Raw genomic sequence first — 20,110 nt, 5'->3', positions numbered from 1 at the left:
TGTAAAGAACTTTGATTTGAAAGCTCTCTATAAATAGATATATTATTATATTATCTTGTTACTGCTGTTTACATTCAGCCCAACTGCAAATTAAAATCTTAGTGTATATATATGTAAATAAATAACTGTAGCATATATTGTTTGATTTTATTTTATTTATTTTATATGTCACCATATTTCAATTAATCATCTGTTGAGATCTGTGTCTTGTACCTTACATAGGATCAAATGTGACCAGACTGACACTGAACCAGTCTTTCTCACCATACTCTGTATCATGACGCTCACAAGCCCAGTTTCGCTTTACATGCAGCACGTGCAACATGTGTCTCAGGTCTGTGTCTTTCACAGCTATGTTACCTAATAAGCAAGACAATACCCTGCATCCAGCTGAATTGACTGCGCATGCATATGTTTGCGTTAAAAGTCACAACAATGCAGATAACAGAAAACTATTCATAGCCTCGCTTGGATTATGTCAGCGCCTGCAGAATGTTAACTTTATAGTGCCTTGTAACGCTTGGCTTCTAATGATTTTTTTCCTGTATTTCCTTGCATTTATACCTACCTATTCTCTGATAAAAGTCTCTCTCTCCATCTCTTTTATTTGACAAGAACAAAAGTGAGTGATTCTGACATGCACGTCTTGAAGTGGACAAGGAGAAAGGAATGGGTTTCCAGCCAGCTTCAGTTTTTTCTTAAATTTGTTCTTAAGAAAAGTTTACGTCTGATTCATGATGTGTTCTTAAACTGCATAATTGTTCACAGCTGTGTTCTTAGAATGATGAATCCGATTGTCTTTGTGAATTAAAAGAGCGTGCCTTTTGTTATTTATTAGCAAAGGTAAAACGGCCCGTTAATCCCCATAAAAAGGACATGAGATGACACGGCTGCATGCACACACAGAAACACAAATGAGGAAAGGCCGCAACGAAGTTGGAAGGAAGGAAGAAAAACTTCAGTAGTTCAGAAGTGGAGGTACTGCTGCAAGAGGTAAGCAACAACTAAGCCATCATATAGATGCGTCAGCAGTGGATATAAAGCAGCAGACAAAACAGATGCATGGAATGAAATTACTCATGAGAATGGCCCAAGCACTTACACAGATAGCTTCAACCCTGACCCCCATCTCCCAGACACAGAAACTGAAAACTATTCCAGTGACTCATTAATTTCTTGAGATTTACTGTAAGGTGTGCTTATTCTCCCCTGGGAGCAAAGAGGACTAGACTTAAAAGAAAATAAATAATTTATGTATAAAGCCTGTATTAACAAATGATGATTAATTTGTAATTCTGTGTAAAATAGTAAAAGTAAGTACTTAAAACATTATAAATGAGAGAAATATTTTATTTTAAATTAGAACGGAAGAAAACGGAATAACTCCTTATTTTGCATAAACTTGTCAGTTCTCAATTGTGCTTAAGTGTGTGCTTGAGTGTGTGTAGATTCTGTTCTTACCAAAGAACAAATCCAAAATAAGAACATTGGTGAATGCTAGAATCGTCATGTAAACTGCATAAGTGCAGCGTGGTTAGCTCACCTGGTTGAGCACCCATCCCACGTACAAGGCTGAGTCCAGCCTGCGGCCCTTTGCTGTGCGTCGCCCCCTATCTTTCCCCCTGTACTGCTATCCACTGTCCTGTCCGGCAAAATAAAGGCAAAAATGCCCAAAAGAAAATTGTGTTAAGTTTTCAGAAGCAATTATTTCATTTATAACAGTTGATGAATGAGGTCCAAAGAGAGCTGAGAATTGGACAGAGTGGATTGAAGAGGGAAACAGATATTTCAAAGAAAAACCTATTGCTGTCTGCAAGACACGCTGGGCATGTGAATTTAAGAAACAGGAGGAGAAGTGTTAAAGAGCTACACGGTCCCTCTCATCTTTCCCATGTGACTGAAAAAATAAAGTCTCAATTTTAGGACATGAGAGCAGACCTCATGCAACCCTCCAAGTTGTCAAGGGCACCACCAGATGTCAGGGAAAACAATAACAATCCCACACAGATGTGAGGGAGGAGTCATTTGTTGCATGAAAAGACCTCCTCAACTTTCAGTCCCCCCGCTCCAACTGATGCACGTAACACTCTTTGCATTAACATGGCAAGAGGGAGCTTGTGGTGCAGTGGTCACAACAAGTGCAGACACCAAGCCAGATGCCGAAGTGTTCATGTCATTGCATTGACGCCCCTTGTTGCCAGCATGCCAGCGTTCTCAGGGCCACCACATGGTTCTACTTAAAACTATGGTGCTGAAATTGGGAAAATACTGCAACCTTATACTAGTGTAGCTAAGGGGGCAAAGAGAAAGGCTCATACTGGCACTAAATGTTTTTTTGATGATGTCAGATATTAGATATACAACCATTCACCCTTGAGGCGTTATGGTTAAAGGACAGAGGATGCAGCCCAGTTTCCCAAGGAATGCTGAATATTGAATGATTCTGTCACACACAATCTTCTTCCAATGCCAGTGTTCAGTGCTAGTGCAGAATATAGTGTGCCCTTTTTAAAGCAAGGCAGATAAAAGTGTGGAGTGTGAATTGGTGGATGGACGTGTATTGTGTCAGATGTCAGATTTTTTTGTCCCTTTATGAACCAATCATTAATGTGAGCTTTTTATTTTTTTTCCACTGCCCAGTCTTTCTCTAACCATAATCATACTTTAGTTAATAATCTACGGTAAGTGCAGTTGACATATTATCACCTTAAGGGAATGTTGGGGTTCACATGTTAGCAAACAACTACCAATTTCCACATCCAGCAGACCAGTGCAACATTGGCATTCATTTGGTGTCATGTTTTTGCCTCAGAAAGGTTTCAATCTCTTTAGCTGCTAAAATCTCCACTACATTCACCAGCTAATTGCTAAATGTGTCTGTTTGGTGCTGTGCAGGTAGCATACAGTGGGTTTATCTGCTGCAGAAACTGCAGAGTTTGTTCATAATTATCTGTGGGTTATCATGCCCAGCAACACCTGTCACATGACAAATAACAAGTTTAAGGATACTAAAGAACAGTACCCACCCCAGCCCAGCCACTGCTTGTCACCCTGTGGCTTCTGGGAAGAGATACAGGAGTTTATGCTGCCGCACCTCCAGACTGCAGAGCAGCTTTTTCTCCAAGCTATCAGACTTTTAAACTCAAATTCATTCTCAGCACTGCTCCATTGAATATAGTCTATTACTGTATATCGTCTGCTACGTTGCAGAAGGGAGTTACAAACTTAATTTCACTTTACAACCTGTTGTAATGTGACAAATAAATCTACCTTGTACATTGTAAAGTATATTGGCAACATTTTACAGTGAAATCTTAGTCCATGAAGACTTTCTGCCATATTTGGAAGCAATTATATCAACAGAAAAAAGTGGTTTGAATTTGTAAATAATTTCTAAACAGCTGAAAACCCATCAGAGAGGACTTGTGATGGTCATGTATGTCCTACAAGATGTGGTTTCTCATCCTTTTTACCACATACAGTGTGTACAACCTGAGTAAAAATAAAATGAAACTGCACTTTGAAGCATCCATAAAAATGACTGTAACACAGGTGAGTCATACTGTGCTGAGAGTCAAGTATGTGTCAGCTCAAAAAAAGGTCTGACAGTTTAATGCAAGTTTTGAAAACATCACATGAAGCAGCTAACACAGTCAGAGTGATGCCAAAATGTTAGTGCCTGAACTCTACAGTAGGTACATGAGTCATAAAAACATCCAGCGCTATTTCACACTGTGGGGACCAGTCTGAAAACCTGCCATGCACAGCAACACTATCAAAGAGGGACCATAGGCACCAGTCACAGCTCACTGATGGACAAACATGCACTGTTATTGTATCAAGATGACTGCTTGATATCACAAAACTATGCCTTCAAAACTGAGCACAGAATTTAATTAACACCTGCTGCGAGTAGTGTCGCATCACGATTCCTAATGCTAATCAAAAGGAGCCCCTGTAAAGCTAAATTATGGACTCATTCCTTCTTTGTCATCTTTCATTTTCAATCACCTTCCAATCAAGCAAGAAATTATCTTAAATGAACAGTCTGATTATTCACTTTCTAGCCAAGACTTAAATGAGAGGATTAACACATCTCTCGCTCTAAAATAAAAATGTAGCTGGAGCCAACAGCCAGTTAGCCTAGCTTAAGCAAAAGACTGGAAACAGCTAGCCTAGCTCAAGTGGTATAATGTTAGCAAGTACATTTGAGAGTTGTTAGCAGTTCCACCAGAAAGACATTTCCCCTTTCAACTTCTCAGGTGGTTTTGTTACAATAACTTAGGCCCAAAGAGGAAAAACGCTGCATTATTAAAAAAAAAAAAAAAAACTAGAGAAAAGTCTGACGAATCAGTGAAAACCCAGGTACTCCTCCTACCACATTATCATCTCATGACCCCACAGATTTATTTTAAATACATCAGTATTAAGGGCCCATTTTCTGCAAAGCACATACTTTTGATACATTTTGCTGATGATACTTCTGTATTTAAGTAAGTACTGTTAGGACCCCTCCCCCTTCCTGCTTCCTTCTCCTGCAGGAGGCTGATTGGGCTGGGCAATCACCTGTTCAGCTCTACCTTCAGAGCTTATTTAGCCAGGACTGATCAGTCTTTTGTCTCTCTCCTCCTAGGCTGACATCCTACCGGGTTTGTCTCGTGTTTCTTCTTTGGTTAATCCTGACAACTAGTGATGGCGAGATGAAGCTTCATGAAGCATTGAAGCTTTCCATCCAATTGCTTTACTCATGGGCCGAATCTTCATTTGCTTCATTTGCTCTACTGTGCCATCAAGTGGACAATAAATGTAAAACAGGCAGAGTGATTATAGCGGGAACACGGCTTTGGTGTGTGAAGCTTTGAACTGAATAAATTAATGAATGATGTTTGTGAATACATGACGTCTGTCTTTATGATACAATGATGAGTCAGAACGAAAGTGGAAACAAGGGAGAGGGTTATGATAACTTGGTTTGTGATTTTAGATAATAGAGACAACATTTTATTCATCTTGTTTTTTAAAAATAACCCTTCCACGGTGCTGGGCTTCAGGCGGTTTCTTTTTTGGAGATGATTTTACCTGCTTTAGAAAATTATTATTAGGGTAATATGTTGTAAGAGTTTAATTCTTACCAACGCCACAAAATGTCAACACTTTCTTTTCCTCTGTTTCGTAACAATTTTTGAAGTTATTTCATAGTAATTCTGACATAAGTTAGTACGTGCGTAACCCTTCCAAACATTTCAAAACTTTTTTAGTCATTTAAAATGAGCTGTAGATAAAATCATTACTCGACACACGCTTCGAAGCCTCGATACGGACAAATCACTACTGACAACACACACATACACCTCTTACTCATCCATTCACTGCTGACACAACTGGTCATACTTTACCACACCACATATTATTGGTGATCATTTGATTCTTCTTTTACTTTTATAATAAATCATACCATTGGCTTGCAAACCTGTTGTGTCTCACCTCCTTTTTGTCGCGGGCTACCTTTCCTTGTAATGGAGTACTTTTTCACTGTGGTACCAAAGGTAACAAAATCTGCCGACCAGTACCTCTAAAGCTCACTAATAAACACGTTATATCTAATTGTTAAATCCATACGAAACCAAAGTGCAAAAATGACAATTTCCTATAGTCCAGCACATAATGCTCCATAAAGCCACAGCTTCATGTTTTTACTCTTTAGCTTTTATACGGATTAAACAAATGAGATGTAACAAGTTAATTGGTGAGTTTTAGAGGTGCTGGTAGGCAGATCTTTTTTCATGTACCTTTGGACAGAGCAAGGCTATGCTAAGCTAACTGTCTCCTGGCTATAGGCAGCCTGCATATTTACCATACAAACATGAAAGTGCTATTAATCTTCTCATCTAACTGCTGGTGAGAATGTTTTTTTCTTAAAGATGATACCAAACACTGATGAGCATGCAGTTGTATCACAACAGGCATGTCACTAGTTGCTTAAAAGATAACATTTCCCCTCTTCATCTCAAATCAGTTTCAGTACCATACGACCATTATTTAAACATGACCAAAGAAAATAAAACATCACAAACACTGTAGTCATTTAGAAGGTTTAAGACTAGTTGAGGTCTTACCATAGAAAGTTTATGATCCCATTTCAGAGGCCTCTAGTCTACGCAAAGGAAAAAATAGCACAAATACTTTGATAAAAATACACTGGTTAAAAATAAACCAGGCTCCGTCATACATTGCACCTGCATAGCGGCTAGCAATTCTCTTTGGTGTTAATGTAAATGTTTTGATGCAGCGTAACTATAGTGCTGCTAGGATGTGATTAAAATAGCCTAACCTACTGAGCATGTGCTCACTGCTTAACCTGAAGCATACAGTACAGTCTGGTGGGAAAGTGTGGCTAATTCCAACAATTCTTTCCACTACATGAAGCCACATTTTCACAGGTCACTTGATTCCCCTTGTCAAATGCATTAAGTGCTGTGGTTAACACAATAGCTTAAGCCTTCTCAGCAGGTTATTTGTTCCTTTCTGAGATATTTCTGCATCCTAACTGGCTGTTGCTATTCTCAGATTTTAGTTTCATGGCTGTATTTGTTGCAGCAATTAGTAGTCATTAAACTGGCATACGGTCGGACGGGGTTTTCAGGCTATGAATTGCCCTGAGAGTTTAAATGGGTGTTTACATGTTCTTTCTTTCAGATTTCATTTGGGGAGAGGGAAATGGTTCTACGTATCAGTGGATTTCATCAACAGCGCTTCAGCTCAATTAACAGCTGTTTTTCTTCTGCTCGTGGAAACAATATAAGCCCGGAAAGATGCCCTTTGGGATCTCTCTGCAAGCTAGTCAAGCACCATTCACTAATCCTCCCTATGTTCAGTGTCATTCTATCCATCCAAACATTTCAAAGCTCTGCAAACACATTCTGTGTTAGCAAAAGGAATTCTCAAATTTCCAAGACATATGTGACAAACTTTGCTACAGACATTGACCACAGCCACAAAAAAACAACATATATGAGCAGGAAGATAGTTAGAGTGCTGTGGTTTGTCAACTCAAGCAATGACAAATTACAAATATGTTAAGGTAGAGATTTTCGAAAGTTCTGATTACATCTCTTTAAGAACACTGGAGTCCAGACAACAGAAACAGTGGGTCTTCCAAGACTGGTGAAAGTGGTTCCCTACTGTTATTGCCGCAACAAAAATAACCCTGGAACTGAAGACGGCCCCAAGGAAGCCAAGGAATATCCTCCATGTGCTTTCTGTGGGCCATAGACTTGACCTCCAAGGTAGCGGTTCATGTCCTTACTAACAGGCTTAAGTTACTCAGTATGCCTTGCATTTGTGTTACAAAAACATTTAACTGCTTGCATGAGTGAGCTACTATGAAAAAAGAGTACTGGGAAAATGGAACCACCAATGCCACCACTCACAGCAGCAGGATTCTTTGTAGCCAATAGAAAAGGCTGATTGTAAGATTAAAAAAAAGCAGTTACTGTTGTAACTCCTATTAGTACGTGCGTAGCCCTTCCATACAAGTATATCCAGCTGCAGAAGTTGAACTTCCAAATATGGTTTGTCCCAGAAGACATTGCGCTCAAAACGTGATGACATTTATCTCGGCTCACGTACAGTATAGATCCTAATGCAAACTGTTTTATTCTTTAGAGACCAACAACAGAACTTTAAATACACTTCTGAGGAGTTTTTAGGCGAGAAATCAATTGTGTAAATTTCGAATATCAGCAGTTTTACGAAAATTTACGGCAAATCGAAAAATGTGTTCAAATGTTTTCGGAGTTGAGAAGCTCCGCAAGTGCCGACCATGGTGCCGACGGGTGTCAATGTTATATAGCTGCAGTAACGTTACCGGAGGCTTTACAGCAACACAATGGAGGTTAACCCACTCTGCTAGCACGTCGCCTGTAAGGCCGCTATAGGGTTAACCGGTCAACATGCATACAATCAATAACTTTAGGCACACACCCTGTGATGGTTAGGGTAAGAGTAATATACATAGGGGGGGCTGTCAGGAATAGTTAGCCAGCTAACTCCAGTTAGCTCCCCCAGGCACACAGACAGTGGCCAACACAGCGGCGTGTCCAGCAACAGCAGAACGATACTATTAATGTTCGTAACGATGTTATTCTATCATTAAATTCTCAGTAATGTTGTAAAGTTTTAACATAAATCAAGATACATCTGGCTCGTGATGTAACGTTACACAGTATTCTTGGTTCGTGAAACTTAAAATCACTTTGAAACAAATAAAATATGCAACAAAAAATATTTGCAGATTATTATAATTTGCAATTATAGTATTAACATACTATATTAATAATATATAGTTATAGGATAGTAAAAATTAACGCTGATTATTACGTTGACCTCTTTTTTAAGGGCTCTTTTTTTTTTATTTATCGGCTATGCTTCAACTGAGTGACCGAGATAAAGGTCATCACGTTTTGTGCGCGGTGGCTTCTGGGACAAACCATATATGGAAGTTTCAACTTCCGTCACGTTTGTCTGCAGGCTGCAGCTGGACCCTTCTCCTTGCATAGCTTGCGGACGGGATTGTGGGAAGTGAATGGAGACACAAAGTAAACAATCTTGCACTTTAACCTACAAGCCACAGAAAGACGGTGTTTCATCAGTTTATTATTTATAGGTATATTTTTGTTTTCTTTAGCATTCTGCAACACGCTAGCTAATTAGCTAACTAGCCTGCAAACTGACATTAGCAGCAATAACAAACAAGGTGCAGAACAAAACATGTGATCATGTTTGTGAGACAAGAATTTGCATGAGGACGACTGAAAAATGTGACTGAAAGGGTTCCTGTGTAGACGGACCATGTACATGTGATATAACACAAAAAATGTTTTTACTGGCAGTTCTCAACTTGAGCACCAAAAAATGGGAAGGTAATGGCTTTCCAGCTTTCTGTTAATGCTTAATAATAACCTTTGTATACACTAAACAAAAACACATTCAGGAACAGGAGCTCTATTTTCTCTATCTTTGTAAATGTATAAAATGCAGGTTACTGTCCTGTACTGACTACATCTCTGGAGAAGACACAGCGGATATGTATGCTGTAGATAATGTTACATTGGCATGCGTGCACAAAATAAACATGATAGTACGTTACGTGTTGCAAGCTTAAGAACGTGCAAATATGTGATGTTGGCTAGTTACCTAAAATAACACGAGAGTACAGAGAGTATTCAGGTCATGCTATGAGTTGTGATAATGACCAGTATAAAGAGCATGGACAATAATAATCTGTGCTTTTTAAGAGGGAACAAAGTAATTTGAAACATTTATTAACCTTGGAATCCAATTAACTGCAATAATAGGGAGAAGTTTTAGGCACAGCTTTCGGCAGCCTTAGTTTGACAATAATAATAGTCACATTTACACAGTGGGGTAAATGAGCTAAATGGAGATCCAACAGAAATGTCTGCTGCAGACAGAGTTGCTCATAGCAGCAGAAAATTAAGGGTGAAAGAGAGGTCCATGCAGTGTTTGCAGGCTGGAAAGGGAGCTTTTGCATAGTGGCTTGGCATTTGAATGTTTGAATGTAAAAATTTTAAATAGGTGCTTCACTAGTTACGGAGTCCTCCTCTATATCTTGCCAGCAGAAAGAATTCAAACAATGACAACTATACAGTGCAGAGGTTCACCTTTGTAAGACAAACAGACACAAAGAGCTTTCCAGGGACCATTTCCTCTATTCTGTATGCCAGAAGCCCCCTCCCACACAATAAATCTGGAAGCATATGTCACTGACGGTTTGTTTAGCTCACACAAACATGGAACACCCTTAGAAACCGCACAGCCTCTTTCCACTGTCCTCTCTCCACCACCAAAAAAGCACAACAGCTCATCCTGCCAACCACTGCACACAGACAAGGCTCCCCAGATGCTGCTCCTGAAGACATTAGCCCGTGACAGGTCTCACCAGGCACCTTGTGTGCTGAAATTAGGCTGGAGAGGGGGGGAAAAAATGACCCTCCATAATGCATGAGCGGAAAAATAACCTCAAAAGGTTTCACATCCCCGAAACTGAATCCAGAACCTGAGGGGAGCTCTTTGAGACTGGTGCATATGTACATCATTGTGCTTTTTTGTAACACGATAACTTCAGCCTGGGGTAAGCACACAAGAAAAACACATTTTGTATATACTTGGGCTGATGATTTGATCCGAGCTGCCACACAATGAAGGTTCAACTTGAATGAGTTTGACAGACAGTAAAAGATGCTGGAAGAAAATGAAACTGGTGGTCACATCCCTTAATAAATATATATGAGAGCTCTTACAGTGTCCACAACAAGGCTGGGGAAGATAGGAGGTAAATCAATAAGATGCAGACTGCAGAAGCCCAGTGTGCCCCGATGATTTACGAGGGGTTAAGTTTCATGAGAATTGTTATTACTCATCTGAATTGGGTGTCCTTTTGCACTCATCAGAGTTGGTTTCCAGCAGTGTCCCCTGCAATAGCATCAGTTACACATCCAGTAATCACTGCAAAATTGCTTTACAGTATCACGGCAGAATCACAACAACTGCTCCAAAATGGTTTGCCTCTTTGCTGCTTGACTGCAAAGAAGTGATCCTAAATCCAACCCCGATGTACCACAGTGTGAATGAGATTCCACTACCACAATCTAAATGCCATTGCTTTAACAGATCCACTATACCATGGAGATCGCAAGGGCTTTAGGAACTATGCTGCCAAGACCTTTGTCTGTCCCACATTTAATGGCTGTTTTCTGGTCTTGGACAGTAAACACTCAGTGTGACAGTTTGGGGGTTGAACCTGCTGGGTTGCATGACATCCCCACTGCACAATCAGTTCATGCATATTGTAGGCCCGGCCACTAGAAAATCAAACCACACCCACACAGTCCTGATGAAGCGGATTAGCAAATTTTAGATTTTTAAGAGTTAATCTTGTTTTTTAGTTGTTGTTTTTACAAAACTTCAGTGTTTATTTATTTAGTCGTAAAAAAAAGTTTGCAGTGGCTTTAAGCAGTCACGTTTTAATGGTCCAACAGTTACTATTTTCTTTTGAACACAATATTTCCTGATCTAAGTGGTTTTAGTTTACCAAACTATACATAGCCTGTGTTTTGTTTCTGTTTTAAGGCACAGATATTGTGAGTGTGACTGTGTGTGTGTGTGTACTTTAACTCCAAGGTTATTTCTTGCAAGGTTTTAAACATGTAAAACTATTTGAAATTAAGTTTAAAGGCACAGCAGCATATTAAAACAGCACATACACACGTGCTAACTTGATTTTGTTTTACACAATCAGCTTTGATAATTGCTTTATTTTCCCATTTACCATCAATAAATTTAAACTGTAGTTAGTACACAATCATTCCGTCCACTTCATAACTGCAAAACCCATGAGAAATCTGCAGTATTGCTTGCAACAGCAGAATTCTCTCATGTTTGACAGAAACCAATCCGCAAACTTGGCAATGAGTAACACATATTCTTGGGAGCTGCTTCTGCTCTTCCACCTCCGCTACAGTGACTCCAGTGCGTCTTTCCTCAGCGCAGTAAACTCTGCCAATGGTGACATGTAATAATACCCGCCTCCTACACTTTAACATCATCACCATCATTCACCTTCGTCGTCCTTTTCGTTTTCACTGTCCAGCCCACAAACTTCCAGCATGTCCAAATCTGCTGCTTATGTAACCATGCAGATGATTTAGCAACCAGTGCCCGCCGCTTGCATCAAAGCTTCAGCGCTGAATGGAGCTTGCTTTCCAGTTGAATCAATCTGAAAAGCCTGCGTGTATGTCATCCCTTCCTATAGGCCAAGTTTAAAAGTGATTATTTTATCTATAGAACGGCTGTCAAGTCTGGTAGATTGTGCATGAGCAACCCGTGGCTGTATAGTCAGCCATAGCTGAGTCAGCATGCAAGCCGACATAAAAAATGATAAATAAAAACGAGTTTATTGCCTATACAGTAGGCTAGCAACAATGTTCACCTAAGCTGTGCCTTTAAAAAAATGCAGCGTAACTATATTCCCTTTAAATGCTTTTACGCATCACCATAAAGCATGCATCGACTAAACTCTCAATACATCACCCGACAACACTATATACTATACACTATATATATGTATCTACATATATAGATAGATATAGATCCTTCTATCACATCCAGATTTTTCACATCCATCTTTTGACAGAAGCACAATGCAGATTAACTGGACCCACTTATAGATGCTCATACTGGTGTTCCCGACGTTTGTGGATCGAGGGCATTTACAACATATTCTGTTAATTAACTCTAATCTACGCAAATACGGTTGAGATGACCTCGATTTAAACACACATCGATGAGCAACATTTATTGTAAAGTCTGCATTAATTCTACTCGACATCACTGCAGATCAAATGGCCCAGAAAACACTGCAACATAGCGCATCGCACACAAGTCACACATCATTTCAGCGCGTCCTACCAGAGAGTAAAATCCAGCAGCAGCGCAGGAGGTTTAAACTGGAATAAACTCTCACGGGCAGTCCCTCAAGCGTCTTCTGTCTTCGGCACAGCGCAGCGAGAGCTCCAAACACAGCGGACCTCCGGCGATCAATGAGCGCAGCTGAAGCGTCAGTCAGGTTGACGTTGGAAGGCAACCCACTACTTCCTGTTACATCATCACACTGTAGCCTACAGCTGAGGACCTGGGAGCTGAGGCAGGGTGGCTTACCGCTGAACTCCCACAAACTGCAGTTTGGTCTGTTAAAATGTGGCTCATGGAGTCCTCCCCCACATGCACACACAACGTGCACAGCAGTGTCTTGCTCATTGGCACCTCAGCAGAAAAACTACATGTTTTAATGATCTCGTCATTTTTTCAGCTGACCACTTTAAGCCGCTGGACCACTCACTAGTTCTAATAGGTGATAAAGAAAGGCAAGGAGGATGACTTTTAGAAGTATTGATGTCATGTTTTCCCGCTTACAACTTAAACAGCTAACAGACATAAACATAAATTAACAAACGTTTAACCATTTGGATTTTTTTATTAAAGCTGAGTGGTTTATTCCCTAAATGTTACCAGTAAAGTTAAAAACACAACATTATAAACCAAAAATACAGTTGTTGGTAAACATGTTACATACATGCAGCAGATATTGAGCAACATTAGCATTCATTTGGAACATGACTCCAATATTCACTCTCCTCTTACCTCTGTTTTGGACTCCACCAACTCCTGAGGGAAAGATCTTGCTGACTGTGTTCACAGCTAGTCTGCCATTTTGTGCTGGGCAGGTAGTGTAAGTAACCATGTTTATCAGAGCAGTTAGGCCCTATCCCAATGTCCCCCCTAAGCCCTCAAGTACTTCCCGGGAACGCGCCTCAAAGTCTGTGAGTCTGTGAGGGTGGACAATGGGATTGGGCCTTGGGAGTTAAACAGTAAAATTGGGTGCTGTAAAACCAAAACAATGAGCTGAAAGACACTCAAATAGCCTACTCTGAAGAGCTGAGGGGAACTGCACAGTCCTGTGATTATTCTCACAGGACACAAGGACGTGATGTTAATATGAAATATTGTATTGACTTGTGCAGCTTTAAGGTAGGCTTATTGTGTAAATTTTATTTTCCAACCTAACGATCTAAACGCTATGGCAAAGCTTTGTCCAAACTGGAATTACATGGGGAAATACTGAATCATTTATGTTTTGCATCTATTTATCCTAAAAAAAACCTCAAAAAATCTCCAAAATACTGGAATCAGTTTTTCCACTGGTAACTACAGCCACAGGGAGAGGCCCGCAAAGGTTGCTCGACACAGTTGGCTTTCATTTAGTGACTTTTAAAATTACTTTCAAGGTATTGTTTCAATGGGATAAAAACTGTAGAATCTTGATCATTACCACTGTCATTGCATTTTCTTCCTCAGATTTTGAATTGTTGACAGTTGTTGAAGCCGTACATTGTTTTTGCTCTTCTGAAAAAGCTTTTAAGAATTTGTTAGGCCTATGGGAAACTATGGGATCTCCATTACAACACTATTTGCATTTTACTATTAATCTTTACATACAAAAAGACATATTTGAAATAAAACAGATACAACGTGAGGAAAGATAAAAAGGTTGTTCAAATGTATTATATAGAACCTTACAGTCTAATTCATAACATGCGGCGGATACTGTGCAGCCAGGAGAGACCAGTGTTTTCTTTGAAAACTTACTTTACACAACACTGCCTCCCTCTGTTTGTCCTTGCCAACAACACCAGCAGGGCTGCAATGATGATTTACGAAAGTGCATAATACTGATTAAAAAGAGAGAACAAACGTGTTCAGTTTAATATAACAAAAATCAAAACAGTCGTTACTTTGTTCATATTGATTTATATCTGTGTCCGCATGTTCATCTTGATTAACGTGTTTGTCTGAAAACATTCTATATTATTGTTATTGTTGATCCTAGAATATATTATATTATATATAATAAGGGTTGTCCACAAATTTAATCTGCTAATGCTGTTGTCTGCATTGATTAACAGTAGCGGAGCTGTACCAAAACCATTGTAGAAAAGCATCAGTTACTGTATATACACTGTAAATACGCAGGAGAAGCATTCATTTTGTTTTGCTGCAACTTTGGTGTCTCACAAAAAAAATTTTACAGTGAAATGTTTTCATCACTATGATCCTAACTGTGCCTTGAAACTGTTAAAATAAACAGACGTCATCGTTTATACAAATGCACAGATAAAACAGAGCGTAAATGTAGAGAGCTGCTATACTTAGACATCGGCAAAACAACTGAGTTTTTTGTCAATGAGTTTTGAAATAATGTGGATGATAACTCCATTCAGTCACTCCAAAGCTATTTCAGGTACACTGCAAAAGATTTTACTGTAGCACTACAAAACAATAGATATGAGTAAAGCTAAAAACAAAATATGCACATAAATACAGGTGGCTCCCCACCAGTGCAGGATTTAATGTAGAGAGAAAGTGTTCAGATTGAACGATGAACAAGGTTGTTGATGTTTTTCTTCTTTATCCGGATCAACTGTTGAGCTGCAACAGAACACAGTAACAATATTAAGTCATTTTAATTTTGTGATTTTCTTAAAAGATGGCAAAATACACTTTGTAGCTCACAATGAGAAACCAAGCAGTTATCACTTTTAAAGTCTATACATGTGCTGTCTACAATTAAAGAAAAACAAAGTAATGAATTCAATTTGAGTTTGGAATGGAAACACGCATTTATAAATAATATAATGAATTATTTATATAATAAATAAATAATCATACCGTTTCTTCTTCGAATGCAATTTCTAAAACAGCTTCTCCGGGTTATGAAGTTGTTCTTGTTTCCCCCGCAACCACTGTAGAAAAACGACTTGCATCGTTTGGTCTTGGGGTTGTATGCAAACCTCTCCTCTTTACCGTGACATGTTCCACTGTCCACAGGACTGAAGCACAGCTCTGTAAATCACAGAAAATATCAATGTCTTAAATCGGGGCTGCAACTGATAATTATGTTAATTATCGATCCTTCTTTAACAATTAGTCTGGACCCAAACTGCTATTTATTGACATTTAAATGATATCATGTCATTATGTTTTTGGATCACTTGGATCCATTCCAGATCGAATATAGGGCCAGAAAGGGGGTGGAGGATACCATGATCCTAAAGCACCTGAAGACGAATGAACATCTTCTTCGATTTTAACTCCACATGGGTTCATATCCTCATCATATCCTCCTCCAGTCTGCTTTTGGAATAGATTTTGTCCAGGGTCTGAATGTCTTGACTTGACAGATTTGAAGAAGTGAGAGTTGTAATCGTGGCGTGCCCCGGGGCTGTGTACGCTGTCCTCTCTGATTTATTCTGTAGCTTTCTTCATGGTGAGAAACACAGCTGTAGCTGACGAGTTGTAGGAAAGCTTGTTAGCAAGCGTGAGTGGTCTTTCCCACAAAGGAATGACCCTGCTTTTCAGAGGTCAACACTATGGACTAGGTCAAATATTTAACTCATTATTACTTTATTTGTTGGGGTCAACAGGGGTTAATTGGAACAATTGAGAAATTGATTCATTGTGACAATGGTGTAAATAAATAATGATAGTGTTAATATTATTGATATAATCATTAGTAACAAAGAGATGTTATTGATTGATCAGTAATCAATGAACTGCCAGCATTACACTGTAAAAGAGGACAGTGTTAAATTAAAATATTGCAACACCGTCTTAAAATACAGATCCAGTACAACATCAATGTTGTAACAATGTTGTCCCAACAGTCATAACAGTGTTAGCTAGAAGCCCATTTGTTTTATTATTACAGTAAAACTTTGATTTATAGCCCGGGTTTTTATTTGATAAAATCACTGAATTGACCCTGACTTTATTTAGGACAGGTGTCCATAAGGGACAGGCCTTTAATTCCTCTCGCACAAAACTGAAATAGGCTACTATGAAACAGTTTATTTATTTCAAACAGAATATTACTTGTATAAAAATTATCCAATAATATCAAATACACGTCATTCATTTGATCTAGCTCCGACAGACGGCTTATGCGCTTTTATTTTGAAGGCAGCAACGTAAGGAAAACAACAACAGGGTGCAGGATGAGAGAAGTGTGGCAGAAGTTAGCAGACAGAGAGCGATGGACTTCACATGGCAGGATTCACAACTCGGATTCATTTTTATGAAAAGCTGTTTTGATTCTTTTGATGGGTGGACCCTCACAGACTGAAGAAATATATAAATAATCAAGGAAGGGACATATTCAGACTTAACGAGCGCTTCAAAAGTAACGAGAGTCCACATTCTTGTACCATGCAGGTTACACCGGTAAATCTAGAAGAATTTGGGGCTTGTTGTTTCCGTTAAATGAACTGAACTATTGAATTGTGGGGAATCTAACCGATCTAACGATGTTTAGCATGTTCATACTGACATATTGATCATACGTTTAAACATTAATATTTGTTGTAACGATCTGAGTAGCTCAGAAGCAGCTAAAGCAGGCGACCCCGCGGGATTTAAGGGGTTTTATACATCCAAAGAACCAGGCGTTTAATTGGGACCTGCGTAGATTTGTCAAAATGTGTTCCCACACCAGGCCGGTAAACGGAGTAGGCGTAGGTGAAGTTTTAGGTATGTCCGTTTAAATTGTTTGAGCTTCATGAATGATTGTTTCACATAACTTATTTACCGCTAGAATTGTTAAATAAATCTTCAATTGAGAAAAAGACGTCCAGCTTTACATCTTAATCAGTTATTGATTGTTAACGTGTTCAACCATCGCTTAAGGAAAATGCACCCTAGTAACAAAACATTACAATTGTGACTCTACAGATGTGATAATGTGTCGCACCAAACATTTTGTATCATGTCTCAAACAAGGAACATGGCACAAAAAAACACAATGGTTTTCTTAATTCTTGTCATCATTTCAGGGCGTTCAGTCTGTGGTGGACCTGGCACAAATCCACAAAATGCTTCACTTCAAAGCACAACAACTTAAAATTCATCCAAGCAAACACAAAACTGCACAAGTGAGAAAACTTCAAAAGCAAAATCATTCAAGATTAGTTCTGTAAATTAATATTTGTAACAGTAGTAGCAGTACAATATTTTTGGCCTACTGCCTGCATGTGAATGTTTTTAGAAGCCGTAACACCAGAGCTGCTTTATTTTAGGAGTAGTTTATGTTTCACTAGTTAGACAAGGACATTACAGCTGCTCCCACTGACACTAAAGTGCACTTCATAATATAGCCACAAGATGTCAGTCTTTGGTTTCAACAATGCAACATGTGCTTGGTAAAAGGCACCATACTCAAGATGTATGCTTATTCTATAATGCTCATTTTCAAGCTATTGTGACTTTGAAATTCAAATGCTCCATTTCAGTTCAGTAGTGAAAAACAAATGTAACATGTGTATGTATTACTGGCATGATCATTACCAAATACCATCCACTAAATCTGTCTAATCTAGGATCTGAATAATGAATTGTTCCTCCAAGCAGTTTTCCTTGATGCCACCATTGTTTCTGAGAGACAGTTCTGTCACATGCTGGAGATGACATCGTAAAAATAGACTGATTAGGAGGCAGTACTGTTGAGGCTAACATCCTGAACCTCTCTATATTTTCTGACAAGAGTGAAGAAATGAATTCTTAGAATTATAACTCTTTGAATGAGATGAGGGAAGCAGGCCAGGGTCTCCCTGCGCCCTCCTGCACCTCCTGAACAAAAGAGCCTCTGGAACACGACAACAGTGATATATGCCCCCTCACTCCTAATATACCAAAAATTAGTAAGTGGGAATGTGTGACAAATGGGCTGCGGGGAGGAGACACTGAGGCACTCTGTTTCTGCCCTTTGCCTTGCACAACAGAAGCAATTTTGCAAGCTGTCTACCACCTATGCATCACTGCACCATGACATTTTATTTCATTCTAACACAGTAAAGGTATTGGCATAGACTTGTTTAATAAATGAACTGGATTTGCTGGCGTTGAGGTTTAAGTATAGTTCAGCATTTACCATCCTGGTTGCTATTCTGAGGACAGGATGATGATTTAATTATGCCTTATAACAGTTCATCTACATAAGAAACAAGAAAAAAAGATATTAGTAGGAATGTATTTTCCACACTGATAAACTTAAAACTGTAACACTGGGCCAATATCTGATATTGTTATTCAGGCTGAGAGGCAAAAGGCAGCCTCACATCATCACGCAGGACGGCTGGTACAGTCTGTGTTTTTATTGTCGAGCCAGTGCACCAAATACAGACTAGTAATTTACGCACCAACCGCGTGTGATCAGTGTGGCATCTCAGCCTCTAACTGATCTCAGAACTCACCAAGAACTGCAGTTCGGATGTGTCTTTCCATTATTATTATATGCAATCCCACTGTGTCTTTAGTTCTGTCCGAACACACTTCAGAGCCGTACTTTCTTACCTTTACTAGAGTCATTCAGCTGCACCTGAGGTTCCTTTATGGTCAGTTCCCCTGAGAAACAAACACGAATGTCAAGCGATCAGTCATTTCAAGGAATAGTTCAACATTTCAGGAAATATACTGGAAACAGGGTGAAAGACCGAGCTTGGTTCTCTCTAAAGTTCAAAAATCTTTATGCTAAGCTAGGCTAATTGCCTCCTGGCTCTATACACACAGTGGTGTCACTATTATCCCTCTCAGGAGAAAAGGTGCAAAAAATATGTATTTCCCAAAATGTTGAACATTTACTTTAAGGGTAAACTGAATTCAAACCTGTTTACACATGACTGAGTGATTTACTTAAACACACACACTTTTGATGTGATGGGTAATTCTTATGATGATGATGTCCTACCAGTCACTATGGTTGGTTGCACAACACTGGATTTTGTGTAGACTTCCGATGCCTTAGTGGGTTCTTCTATATAGACAAAAAAAAAATCTCATTAAATCCCAGCGATCAATCATAATTTAAGTATATTAAATGTCATTAGTGTCAGACTAGAAAAGGTATTGGTCTGCAAACAGATACAATCCACTAATGAAACAGACAGAGTCATCTATCTGAAACTGTTATCCATACAAACATTTTAAAATATAACACAAACTTTTCCAATTGATTTTTAATGCAGCGTGGCCTGTGAACAGAATTGGTCACAGTTGAGCGACTTACTCGTTATTTTCTTTGACAATTCCAATATCTAAATGACTTTTAAGTCGTGCCCACGTCTAGCATAATTGAGTGTGCTTTGGTCAGTTTAAAACGATTTAAATGCTAAATCAAGGTGGAGTGTGATTTCATGGTCAGCTAAAATTCATCCGAAAGTTAATTTTCTGAGGTAGAACTATTTTGATTATGTCACCACCCTGAAATTAGTTTTCATTTGTTGTGCAGCAACTGTGATCTGCTGTGCCTTGGCTGTCTGTGAACCCAGAAATATATAAATTCCACCTGGCATACTGCTTTTAGGTAAAGGCCTGAAAAGTAATTATTTCTGTTTGGCCAAATTGAAAAGCTTACGATTGCAAGGTAAACATGGAATCAGTTCAGACATGTACAGCTTACTTGACCTCTTATAAGGCCTTAGAA

General features: G+C 39.1%; 2 protein-coding genes across 3 annotated transcripts in view; both read right to left on the bottom strand.

Annotated features, from left to right (window-relative positions):
* calcrla (calcitonin receptor-like a) overlaps positions 1-12,642 on the bottom strand; it is a 35,265-nt gene extending 22,623 nt beyond the window's left edge. The window contains exon 1 of one of the 2 annotated variants that reach the window (XM_038720075.1): positions 12,490-12,642. The gene's annotated coding sequence lies outside the window, so the exon portion shown is untranslated. Of the gene's footprint in view, positions 1-1,543; positions 1,645-12,489 lie in introns of those variants that run through there. The other variant, XM_038720076.1, reaches the window with a different exon arrangement.
* A 392-nt stretch (positions 12,643-13,034) lies between these two features.
* tfpia (tissue factor pathway inhibitor a) overlaps positions 13,035-20,110 on the bottom strand; it is a 46,862-nt gene continuing 39,786 nt past the window's right edge. The window contains exons 4-7 of the mRNA XM_038720077.1: positions 19,376-19,441; positions 18,982-19,032; positions 15,307-15,480; positions 13,035-15,066 (exon numbers count right to left, since the gene is read on the bottom strand). Of these exons, the coding sequence (XP_038576005.1) occupies positions 15,005-15,066; positions 15,307-15,480; positions 18,982-19,032; positions 19,376-19,441 (353 nt within the window). The 3' untranslated portion in view covers positions 13,035-15,004. The remainder of the gene's footprint in view (positions 15,067-15,306; positions 15,481-18,981; positions 19,033-19,375; positions 19,442-20,110) is intronic.

This window comes from Micropterus salmoides, unplaced genomic scaffold, assembly GCF_014851395.1.
Source record: "Micropterus salmoides isolate LMB-PRFRI ecotype aquatic unplaced genomic scaffold, ASM1485139v1 Ms_hic_scaffold_15, whole genome shotgun sequence".
Taxonomy (NCBI): Eukaryota; Metazoa; Chordata; class Actinopteri; order Centrarchiformes; family Centrarchidae; genus Micropterus; species Micropterus salmoides.
This window is presented reverse-complemented; position numbering and strand designations above follow the sequence as displayed.